This window comes from Aethalodelphis obliquidens, unplaced genomic scaffold (assembly GCF_003676395.1).
Source record: "Aethalodelphis obliquidens isolate GAN/ISIS:26980383/991018 unplaced genomic scaffold, ASM367639v1 scaffold4, whole genome shotgun sequence".
NCBI classification, from domain to species: domain Eukaryota; kingdom Metazoa; phylum Chordata; class Mammalia; order Artiodactyla; family Delphinidae; genus Aethalodelphis; species Aethalodelphis obliquidens.
The window spans coordinates 2,565,756-2,578,579 of NW_020837948.1; the positions used below are offsets into that span (position 1 = coordinate 2,565,756).

A 12,824-nucleotide genomic window follows, 5' to 3' on the forward strand; every position below is an offset into this window, starting at 1 on the left:
GCCTCTATGCAGTGTCTCATTAAAATAAGTCATAATACCGTATCAATACGTGTAAAGTGCATAGAAATGCCTGGCACATAGTATCAGTAATTGCTCATTTAGTGTTCACTGCTGCTGTTTTCATCATCATGATGATGCCCTTTGTTTTTCCAGTAGTAAGGATGAATTTGTACTGATGAACTCATGGATTCCTACCCAGCATTGCCTTAGGAAAGATGTGCTTTTCAGATTGTTTGCTTAGAGGTTGGGAGTAGTAGAAAACACAGGATGAGATAACTGGTTCTGGTTTCACTAACAAGTACACTAAACCTGAGTAGCCACTTTCGTGATATAGAACTTGCCATTTAAAAAAATATATTTATTTGGCTGCGTGGGGTCTTAGTTGCAGCACATGGGATCGTCATTGAAGGCATGCGGGATCTTTAGTTGCGGCATGTGGGATCTAGTTCCCTGACCAAGGATTGAACCCAGGCCCCCTGCATTGAGAGCGCGGAGTCTTAGCTACTGGGCCACTAGGGAAGTCCCTAGAACTTGCCTTTGACAAAGTCTTCTAATGAGTCTTCATTTATTGTACATCAAGCAGATCCCCTTTCCTTTATGTCATGAGGTAATCAACCTGACTTTTAATGTAAGTTCATTAAACGTCTTATCCCTGAAGTTAACCTCCCTAAAGGATCTTATATAAACTTTGAAGTTGTTTTTCACATGAATAGACTACATGTTTTAGCAGGCATTTCAGGATGTTTTGGAAGTAATCATCTACTAAAGATTTGTTGTGGGAATGTGGTTTTCCTTCCCCTTGGTTTTTAATGTTCCTCCTAGAGGTGTATGTAACTATTAAGACATTTTTTGAAAACCACACTGAATGATAATACTCTTCTGCTTACCTGAAGCCTCTTGAGCAGAATCTTGCAGTTTACTGAGCTTGTTAGATTTTAAATAGATTATTAGAACTTACAGAAGATGAGACCAAATATTAAACATACCGCCGAACAGGTTTTCACCTCTCTCCTGTCTCTTCCCGGCCTGTTTTGCTGGTCTTTTAACATTATGTAAAGAAGAGAAGGGAACTGATTCTCTTTCTAATGCATGCGTGTATTTTCTCAGTGAAATGTAACATGTGTTTAGGTGTTATTTTATATAAGGAAACCTAGGCTTAGAGACATGGAAGCTGTTCAGGATCACATCTACAGAATGATGGAGGTGATACTTGAATATGTGCCTTTCTAGTTCTTTTCCATCATGTGCTATTGCCTCTCCAAATTAGAAAGCTCAGACAACTATGTTCTTGTTAACAAAATATTTGTTGTATACAGAGAAAAGAGTAAAGTATATAAGTGTAGTTCCAAGCTTAAACTCATGTCTTCCACTCTTTGACCTAAAAATGCTTCCATGTTTAGTTCTGAGTATATGAGGATGGAATAGAACTGGATGGGATGTGTGTGTGTGTACAAATGAAGGGTCCATTGAGGAAAAATGGATTATTAGAATGGTGTAGTCCCTGAAGATGCAGTTCCTTTATTTGTTTATCTTTAGCAGAAAGATTCATACCCAGGTTAGCCATCATAATTTGAAAGCTTGTGCAAGGTTTTGCCTCTAACTAGGTCACAGACAGATCTTTTAGGCAGAAGAATGCTTTTCATTATAGGGACCTTCCTAAATGGACTTCACTGCTTATTCTAGTCTCTTCTCACAGTTAAAGATGTTGTGGGAAATTAAAAGAACTGTTTTTTTTTTCTAGATTAACTGCTGAAGTACTGATCGAGTTCTGTGTTTCTTCAATGAGGAACTACAGGCTGATCTTCTGCCATAATCTCAAACAGCCATAAATGACAAAAGAATGCTTGCTCAGTGAGGGTAGCTGGTGCAGAAACCATTTTTTAAACTTAGGTGTTTAAGTACTCAAAGGTAAGTTTCCACAATGGTAACTATCCCATACTTATATATCCACAGAGATTTTGGAGTTTATCTACTATTGCTGCTATTGGATTATTAACTTAAGGTTTTGTAGTTTTTAGCTGGCATCAGATGTGTTAAAGAATGGATTTTGCTTGTCTAAAACTATTTAAATTTATGGCATTTGCTGCCCCTAAGTTAATTTCTACAGTTTCTATAAGTTAGATGGATTTGTTTTCCAGTCACGATGTCTCTTGATCCAGTGGATACACCTGTTATACATATGGACCTTATTTGTATAAACTCTAGAATATTGAGCTTTTTTTTTTTTTCTGCTGTTACCTTTCTCTTGTAGTATGAAAGGAATTGTTTCTCTGAGGTGATGAAAAAAGCCCATTTTGTTCATTATCAACTTTGAAAAAAGTTTTCCTTTCCTTTAAAAATACTCCTTTCCCCACATAAAATAATAAATGATTATTTTATTTTTATTTATTTATTAAAAATTTTTTTTTGGCCATTCGCACAGCTTGTGGGATCTTAGTTCCCTGACCAAGGATCAAACCTGTGCCCCCTGCAGTGGAAGCATGGAGTCCTAACCACTGAATCTCCAGGGAATTCCCATAAATGATTATTTTAGAAAATGCATTTTTTTTGATATTACTGTACTTGTTCTTTCATGCTTCATAAATTGGAAACATTGTTTTCTCCCACTGCTTCTTTATTGATCACAATTTCTGCAAAGACAAATTATTTATTTCTTCTGAACTAGCCGGGCTATGGAAGTTTTTCTTTTGAATAATTATGAAACAGCAGGATTGATAAAAGAACATTTTCATTGAAGGTTGATGCCTAGAACTGAAAAATTTCCTTTGTTTATAAAAACATATTATGGCTGCTCTGTCATGTAGAAATAAGAACTGGTTAATCTTGTCCTTATTAGCCCATCATTTTTTAAAAAATGATTCTCTCCTCTTTGGGTGCTTATGAATTGAGTGGTTAGATGACCTTCATAGAGCAGAGTCCAGAAATGATTAGGTTTGGCTTTTTACTCATGTCGTTAATAAGCTTGGTCAGTAAGGTCCTGTTGGAGCAAAATTTGCCCCTTTCTTTGTCTTTGAGATATTAACGTCCTCTGCGAAGTTTAATGATCAGTTTTGGTTTTGCCATTGTTTGGTAAATATACAAACACTAAAGGGAACACTCAGAACTAACTTCACATGGTAGAGAAAATGCTTAGATGATTGTATTGAGCTTCATTTGTAGAACACACTATGGGCCTGGTAACTGGAACATATTTAATAGACGAGAACACATTCAGGTGTAAAGCCTTTTTCTTTAATGTATTTAGTCATATTGCCACCTGTTAATCATTATAGTCTTTTTTTTTTTTCTTTTATTTGGCAGAAAAGACAGCTTTGATTTCTGGCTGCAAAAAAGATATGAGGAAGAGCTCCTCCCCTTCCTTGAATAACTGCAACTCCGTTCTTGCTAACAAAATATTTGGAATTCCACTTGATGAGCTGCAGCAGGGAGGACATCCAGACAATGAGGTTCCGTTCATAGTCCGCCACGTAGTGGACTATATTGAGGAACATGGTATACATTTCCTTACTTTGAGGGCTAGCCTTTGTTTTAATAAACACAACTTATCCATTTTTGACCTTGGATTTTTTTTTCGGTATTCAATGTCCAAAATATAGTGAGGAAAAACAATGGAAATTCTTTTTAACATTTTAGTGTGTCTTTATTACTTAAAAATCATATACTCAGAAATGCCCAGTTTAGAGCATATCTTAGTGGGAGGGGTGATAGTAATATTTTTAATGGATATAAGGGGGTGGGATAAAATAGAATATCCCTCAGGACAGAGATAGTATATGTTTCTAGATGTGTAGTTTGAAGGTGGTTAGCACAAGCAGGGGAGCCAAGAATGGCTTTCCCAAAGTATGAATATTTTAAGTTGATTGGAGAATGAATATATATGGTAGTTGAAGTTGAAGCTAATTTAATTTTTGCCTTGAACTAATGTAGGAGGTCTGGAGCAACAAGGACTTTTTCAAGTCAATGGAAATGCTGAGACAGTGGAGTGGCTTCGGCAGAGATACGACAGCGGAGAAGAGGTGGATTTGGTTAAGGAAGCAGATGTTCCCTCGGCTATTAGTCTTCTTAGGTTTTTCCTTCAAGAACTTCCTGAACCTGTTATCCCTGGCAGTTTGCATATTCACTTGATGCAGCTTTCTCAAGGTAACATAATTTGAATCTTATCAGTTGCTTAACATTTAATTTCAAAGTCTTTACCTTTTAGAAATCTTGACATGTAAGCAGTAATTATAGTAATTCTGAGATTAATTTCTTAAGTTCCCATTTGGGGACATATGCTCTTTGGGGTTGTATTATCTAGTTAAGGGAATTGCAACCTCTTAGATTCCTGTAGTGCTATTTACTTTTTATGATTGGTCTTAGTAAGCCTAAGATACATAGTGATAAGGAGAAGGAGGAAAGGCAGGAGACAAGAACAAAGAGTAGAAGGGAGGGCTTCCCTGGTGGCGCAGTGGTTTGAGAGTCCGCCTGCCGATGCAGGGGACACGGGTTCGTGCCCCGGTCCGGGAAGACCCCACATGCCGCGGAGCGGCTGGGCCCGTGAGCCATGGCCACTGAGCCTGAGTGTCCGGAGCCTGTGCTCCGCAATGGGAGACGCCACAACAGTGAGAGGCCCGCGTACTGCAAAAAAAAAAAAAAAAAAAAGAGTAGGAGGGAAAAGGAAGAAGAAAAAATATATGTGTGGCAGAATGACCCATAATAGTCAGTGTTGTTGGTTAGTGGTGATGTTACTATGTTTATCCTTGGTTTGATAGAACATCCTAGCAAAAACCGGAAGACAGCTTTGATTCTAAGTTTGGAATATACCTAAAGCTTGTTCTTGGACACCTGCCTGAAGGAAATAAAATATCAAATTGGACATCAGACTACAAGCCAAATAAAGAAAAAATTGGTTTGTTTCTGTTGGGTTAGTTTTTTGGTGGTGACTAAAACTAGGACTTAGCTGGGATGGACAAGAAAAATAAAGGTAGAGGTATGCAGAAAGGTAAAAGAACCAAAAAGTGAGGAGATGCTTCTTTTCCTTGAACCAGATGGAACCAGATGGTATTCACTGGTATTCATGTGTACATAATGGATTGACATGCTTCGTTATATAGGAGAATTTATGAAGTTGGCATATAATACAGTTGACTTTTGAAAAACATGGGTTTGAACTTACATACATATTTTTTCAATAAATTTGTACTACAGTACTACATGATCTGCAACTGGTTGAATCCACACATGCAGAACTGTGGCTATGGAGGGCCTGCTGTAATGTTATACACAGATTTTCAGTGGTGTGGAAGGTCGGCATGCCTAACCCCTGTGTTCAAGGGTCAGCTGTATAATACATTTCTTGGATTTTTACATTATTTTTTCTGGCTTTTGTTTGTGTTATGGAATCTCTTTAATTTTTTGAATTGGGGCTTCTACAGAAATTCAGTGATGTTAAAAAAATTATAACTACTTCCTTAATCCCTATCGCTGTCAGAGCTGGACTTTTTGTATGTTTGTGTGTATCCTTAAGCAGTGTATGGGCAGAGAAGGGGATTGCCTTTTGAGAGTATTTATCCATCTTTTTCTTAAATTTAAACACGAGCCTGAATTAGTGGATGCCTCTTATTTGTGTGTAAAGGTCAATACAAAGATATTTTATGATCCTTTTATGTACGTTTTCCTCTGTACAGCTAGATGATAGGGCTCACTTTGTACTTGCTCTATTCAGGAATGGTTAGCCTGATTCAGTTTTTTTTTTTCTTTTTTTTTGCGGTACACGGGCCTCTCACTGTTGTGGCCTCTCCTGTTGTGGAGCACAGGCTCTGGACGCGCAGGCTCAGCGGCCATGGCTCACGGGCTCAGCCGTTCCGCGGCATGTGGGATCTTCCCGAACCGGGGCACGAACCCGTGTCCCCTGCATCGGCAGGCGGACTCTCAACTGCTGCGCCACCAGGGAAGCCCAGTTTTGTTTTTTTATTGTGCCACCTGGACTTCAAAATGAAGTGTCATCAATAATGTCACCTTTTTCTCTTTTTTTCTCTCAACAAATACTATATTTTTTTGTTCTGAATTTCTGAATCCATTTCAAATTTCTTTTCTTAGGAGTAGGAATTTTTTCAAATGTTTATATTTAGTCACCTAATAAGCACTTTGCAGTCATTAAATATATAATGAAACTGATGTGTTAGAGTTTTTTGAGCCCTTTTTGTGTCTCTAGAGACATTCGTTTTGTTTTTATAGTGTTAGGGTTCCATTTTCTCTGTGTTAGCGAATTGTAGACAAGTCTTTTAAAGTTCCAAGAATCAGATAATCTTTCAGTTTTGATTGAAAATTTATAAATGAATAAGTGGGATAAGATTTAATGATGATAAATTTACTGCCTCTCACTGATGCTACCAATCAGAAGTTGTTTTGTCAGTAGGATTGTCATTTTGATTGGTATTCATTTAAAAGTATGACAGCATCATGCACTGTGTTATTTATGGAATTGCAATATATATCTTTATGGAATTGCAATATATATCTTGCAATATATATCTTTATGGAATTGCAATATATATCTTGCTAATTAATTATTCTTACGTCAGCATTCACCTGTGAAGGAATTTAGGCAAGCAAAATGCTTGTGGCCCATTTGTTATAAGAAATCCACCATTCTCCTCCATTCCCCACTTATATAACCATTAGCATGGGTATGTATGCATGCACACACACCCATATATACACCTGTTTCTTTAATAGCTATGCAGATAGGTGTGGCGGTACTTGAGGTGATATTTGCATTCCTGTTGTGATAAAATCTATTTCCTCATCCTTCAGTAATTCTTTTGGGAAGGTGTCTAGGTCTCTGGAAAAGTTCCTCTCTCCATTTATTGTAGGCAACTATTATGTTAATATTTTAATTGACGTTCACAAATATATGAGATTAATGCTTTTAAGATCATGGAGGCAGCATTTGAGTTAGTGTTCTTTATTTTTTTTTTTATATATATATATATATATATATTTATTTATTTATTTATTTTTTTTTTTGCGGTTTGAATTTTTGCTCAACCATGCTCAACCACTGCGCCACCAGGGAAGCCCCTTTTTTATTATTTTTTTTAAAATTTATTTGTTTATTTGGCTGCGTCAGGTCTTAGTTGCGTCGTGCAGGCTTAGTTGCTCTGCAGCATGTGGGATCCTAAGTTCCCTGACCAGGACTCGAACCCACGTCCCCTGCATTGGAAGGCGGATTCCCAACCACTGGACCACCAGGGAAGGCCCCGAGTTAGCGTTCTTTAAAAAGTGGTTTTCATTTTCTATGGTAGCCGGACATTGCAAAGTGGCATTTCTGGTGTGGTTTGATCCTTTATTTAGACCAGAATTTCACAACGTTGGCACTCCTGATATTTGGGGCTGGATAATTCTTTAGTATAGGGGCTATCCTTGAATTTTAAGATATTTAGTAGAATCCCTGGCCTCTGTCCACTAGATAGCACTAGTACCCCTTTCCCGCAAGTTATGACAGCCATTCCATTCATTGTCAGATGTTACCAACCATTGGTTTAGCCCATGATAGTTTGTCCAATTACTTATACATTATGTTTTGGTAGAAAACACAGTTCATAGTTCTGTGAATTTGTTGTAATATTTACAAAAACTGTTAAAATGCTTGAAAGAATTCTTAGGGGAATCTTCTTTGATACGTACATATGTTTTTCCTGGTTATGATCTAACTAGGAAGTAGGCTCAAAAGGAAAAAAAAATTTAAGCAGGTGTGTTTTTAATACAAACACACACATGGAAATGCTCCTCTGCCTTATTTGAAGACTGGTAGACATAAATATTTTAGAAGGAGGCTGGTAGGTATAAATATTTTTGAATACTAGAAATGTTCACTAACAAAAGTAAAGCAGCATGAACAGTATTTCAAGTAAAACCAGTATAGCCCACGATCTTACCACCTCATCAAGGCAGCATCTTTTTTCAGTTATTGTGTATTTATTCAGCTTCTTCAGCTAACTTTTATAGAACTCCCGCTGTGCGCCAGGCACTGTTCTAAATTATGGGAATGCAGAAGTGAACAAACCGGCTAAAAATCTCTGCCATCATAGAGCTAAAAATTCTAAAAGGGTGTAAGGAGAGTTAGATGAAAAATAGATGATAAGCAAAATAAATACAAGGGTATGTTAGATGATAAGTGCTATGTAGCTAGAGAAGATGTTATGTAGAATTTGTCAGTGTTGATGTAGTGATCATTTTGATAATATTAATTGCTTGCATATATTTTTTGAGTTGATATACGTGATTTTTCTTAAATAATCCTTTTCTGCTAAATTTAGGTTGTTAAAAATTTCCACCAATTGTAGTCACAGTAATCTAAAAAACATTAATTCAAGGACTGTTCCAACCAATTATAAAGTCAAAGTACCTGGGCAGTTGGTAATATTATGAAATATCGAAGAGTTCTTATTGGTTGCATTTTAAATTTTAAGTAAAACTCATGTGACTGTAGCCTTTCCTGTAAACATCCTAGAGTTGTGTTATTTTGCAGAGATGGCCAATATTATGATCATAACCTTTTATCAAGAATTTTTTTCCCCCAAGAATTAATTTTTAAATTCATTTTAAGAACCTCGAGAAAAATAAAGAATGAAATATAATTGGGTTAACTTTCTCTATTGGAGCAATAAATTACTTTATTTTGAGGGTAACTCTGAGAAATTACTTCTCCTAAGTGGGGCCCTCACCAGTCAGGGAGTTGATACAGGCCTAATTTCTGTTAATGAAAACTCACTGACCTAAACACAGGGCCTAGCTTCTGGTAGTTGAAAATTCACTTGGTAAACAGAAAACAATGTCAACTTAGAGGAGAAAAGCAACTTAGAAGTGGAATTCGTTCTTATTTAGTTGTGTTGATATTGCTGAAATTAATTGTTCTTTTCAGAATGTTAAAAGAAGAAAGTGTGTCTCTTATTCTGTTCCTTCCTTGTTTTTTCTTCCATTCTAATACTATTAGCTGTTTAAATTGCTTCTCATCTTTGCTTATTAGTGGTTGGTGTTGACTGATATTGGCTAGTGCATTTTGACTTCTTAGAGTTGAAACTAATTTGGAAACACAGGTACAGTCATGCAAGAGACAGTATGATGAGAATTTAAAAAAATAGAGTATTGGGGCCAGTGAGTAATAGATGAGGAAAACATCCTTCAACAGTTGAGGGGTTGTGTACCTTCTCAAATTCTTCCACTTAATAAGTGAAATGCAAAGCCCTAAGGCATTTGGCCTCTAGTAGAGAAAGTGAAGAGGTTTTGTAATTGTTATAGTAAAATGGTTATATGGGTGTAACAATGTGAACCTGGCAAAATATCTGAGCTTTGCTTTTACTTCATTAAAGAAACCCGTCATTATGTTTTGTAGATTATAATAACGAAGATGAATTTGGAAGAAAGTTGAGGTTCCTCTTGCAACAGCTTCCACCTGTTAATTACAGTTTGTTAAAGTTTCTGTGTAGATTTTTAGCCAATGTAGCATCACATCATGAAGAAATTTGGTCTGCAAACTCTTTGGCTGCTGTCTTTGGTCCAGATGTCTTCCAGTAAGTTTTTTCACAAATTTTTGTTTGATTAAAAAATATATATATATTTGTGAAATAGAATCATTGTACTGTCTTCCAAGGGTCATAGGTTGCTTGATGAACCATTATTTTTTATAGTAGATCTGATTAATCCTTCCAGCATTTCTGTGAACAGGGTACAAGTTAGGTAGGCTTTACAGATGGGAAAACTGAGGCACAGAATTATGGCATAAATCGCTCAGATCTATAAAGTGACTCATTGGTTGTCTTCAAACTTTACCTGTGATTGATTTAAGAACTCTAAATTCAGTTTGGACTTTTATTCTTAGTATTTACACAGATGTGGAAGATCTGAAAGAACAAGAAATAGTGAGCAGGATAATGGCTGGACTTCTGGAAAATTACTATGAGTTTTTTGAGAATGAAGAGGAAGATTTTTCATCTAATGATTTGAGTTCAATTACTGAACAGGTGAGAATATTTAAAATATACTTGGAGGGAGTTTTTGTTGTTTTTGCTTTATAAAGAATTTGCTCTTAAGGGCTTGGCCCAAACTTAGGTGGAATTTTTAAGTACTAAATTGGAAGTAATTTTCTTGATTATTATATGTAATCATAGGTGATATATATCCATGTAGTATATGAGTGTGATCTTTTTTCTGAACAACTTCTTGTCATCAATTTGGATATGGAAAAGTAATTGAAACCAGAGTGTATGGTAGAGCTTTTGTGGACGTTTTTGTGTTTTTCTTCTGTTAAATTAAGCATTGTTTATTTTGTAAGAATAGTGTGCTTTTGTTTTTGCAAAGAAACTGCTTGCATAGAGGAATGCAGGCAAAGGTTGAGAATTAGAAGGTAGAGAGAAAGGTTGAATACAAAGTTGACAGAAACTTAAAAATGTTTTTCTTGATTGAAGTACCAAGTCAGTATAGCAGTGCAAACATTGTCCTTAATGGGAAGCATCAAAAGAGTAATAGTTTAGGTTACAGATAATGTTTTAAATCTTGTGACTCTCGAATTTAAAACCCATTTCTCAAACAACATTATATTTTGTTGTTACTGCTATGCCTTGATGGTTGAGACTGCAGAAGGATCCTAGTTAGTTTCTTCTTTTTTAAAATTAATTAATTAATTAATTTTTGGCTGTGTTGGGACTTCGTTGCTGCGCGCGGGCTTTCTGTAGTTGTGGCGAGTGGGGGCTACTCTTCTTTGCGGTGCGTGGGCTTCTCACTGTGGTGGCTTCTGTTGTTGAAGAGCATGGGCTCTAGGCATGCGGGCTTCGGTAGTTGTGGCACACGGGCTCTAGAGTGCAGGCTCAGTAGTTGTGGCGCACGGGCTTAGTTGCTCTGCAGCATGTGGGATCTTCCCGGACCAGGGCTCGAACCTGTGTCCCCTGCATCGGCAGGCGGATTCTTAACCACTGCTCCACCAGGGAAGCCCCTAATTTCTTCTTTATAAGAAGTGATAATATTGATTCTGACTAATTGTAAGTGACTGTAAAGCCACATTAATTCAGACTTCTCAGGTTTAGAATTCGTGATATAGATCTAGAGGTTTTTCTTTTGTGCTTATGTGAAATGATTTGTCAAGCAAACCTTTTTTTTTTTTTTTTTTTTTTTTGGGTCGCGGGCCCCTCCCTTCTTTGGCCTCTCCCGTTGTGGAGCACAGGCTCCAGACGCGCAGGCTCAGCGGCCATGGCTCACGGGCCCAGCCGCTCCGCGGCATGTGGGATCTTCCCGGACCGGGGCACGAACCCGTGTCCCCTGCATCGGCAGGCGGACTCTCAACCACTGCGCCACCAGGGAAGCCCGCAAACTTTTATATTAAAACCTTTGATGTTATATTTTGAGTGTGGGGTGGGGCTGCTACCTCTTTTTAATGACTAATAATTCACCTGGTTAAAAATAAACAAGGTAAAATACACAGTAAAATGTCCTATTCTTACCCATGCCCACCCTCTTCCTCTCATTGTTTTTTTATGTGTTTTTCCAGAATTTCTTTATGCAAATATAAGTAAATATTTCCTCTAAGTATTTTATAACAGGAAAGTAGCATACCATACACACTATTCTGCACCTTATTTTTTAAAATCAGTTAACAGTGTATCATGGTGAGTTGTTTTTTTTTTTTTTTTTTTTTGTGGTACGCGGGCCTCTCACTGTTGCGGCCTCTCCCGTTGCGGAGCACAGGCTCCGGACGCACAGGCTTAGCAGCCATGGCTCACGGGCCCAGCTACTCCGCGGTATGTGGGATCTTCCCGGACTGGGGCACGAACCCGCGTCCCCCGCATCGGCAGGCGGACTCTCAACCACTGCGCCACCAGGGAAGCCCCATGGTGATGTTTTATTGGAATGTAGAGAACATGTTAGTTTTTTTAAACATCTGTGTAGTTCCCTATTGTATGGATGTAACATATAATTTATTTGATTCATAGTACCTGTATCCACTTGAAAAGGTAATAGTATATCCCGGTTTTCTCAGAGTAGTCCTAGTTTTTTTTCAGCGGTACGCAGGCCTCTCACTGTTGTGGCCTCTCCTGTTGCGGAGCACAGGCTCCGGACGCGCAGGCTCAGCGGCCATGGCTCATGGGCCCAGCCGCTCCGCGGCATGTGGGATCTTCCCGGACCGGGGCCCGAACCCGTGTCCCCTGTATCGGCAGGCGGACTCTCAACCACTGCGCCACCAGGGAAGCCCGTCCTAGTTTATATTTGCTTTCTAATGTAATTACTAGTTGCTCCTCTTTTCACTCAAATGTATCCAGGTTTAGATGATTAATTATATGGTTATGCTATTTATTGATGGACAGTGGATTACATCCCTTCATTTGTTCTTAAACTATAAAGTAGCATCTCTTGAAAGTTTATCATACAGATTTTCATTCATTCTCATAGGTGTTGGCTCAGATTATATGAATTAGGAGTTTTATTTTCTGGGTAGCCCAGCTTTTATTTAAAAGGGTTTCTATACTATTGTGAACTTTTATAGATAAGTGTTTTTAATATTTGGGGATAATACCTTCCTTAGGTTGGTTGGTTGGTTTTGTTTTTTATTGAAGTATAGTTGATTTACAATATTGTGTTAGTTTCAGATGTACAGCATAGTGATTCAGTTATACATATATTTATGTAGCTATTCTTTTTCAGATTCTTTTCCCTTATAGGTCATTACAAAATATTGAGTATAGTTCCCTGTGCTATACAGTAGGTCCTTGTTGGTTATCTATTTTATGTATAGTAGTGTGTACATGTTAATCCCAAACTTCTAATTTATTGCACATCCCCCCCCATTGGTA

General features: G+C 37.5%; 1 protein-coding gene across 12 annotated transcripts in view; it reads left to right on the forward strand.

Annotated features, from left to right (window-relative positions):
- Window positions 1–12,824, forward strand: part of FAM13B (family with sequence similarity 13 member B) — an 89,487-nt gene that overhangs the window by 14,418 nt on the left and 62,245 nt on the right. For 11 of the 12 annotated variants that reach the window (XM_027096653.1, XM_027096617.1, XM_027096636.1 and 8 more), the window contains exons 2-6: window positions 1,742–1,908; window positions 3,301–3,492; window positions 3,928–4,140; window positions 9,377–9,554; window positions 9,863–10,004. In XM_027096653.1, the coding sequence (XP_026952454.1) occupies window positions 3,336–3,492; window positions 3,928–4,140; window positions 9,377–9,554; window positions 9,863–10,004 (690 nt within the window). In that variant the 5' untranslated portion in view covers window positions 1,742–1,908; window positions 3,301–3,335. The remainder of the gene's footprint in view (window positions 1–1,741; window positions 1,909–3,300; window positions 3,493–3,927; window positions 4,141–9,376; window positions 9,555–9,862; window positions 10,005–12,824) is intronic. The other variant, XM_027096676.1, reaches the window with a different exon arrangement.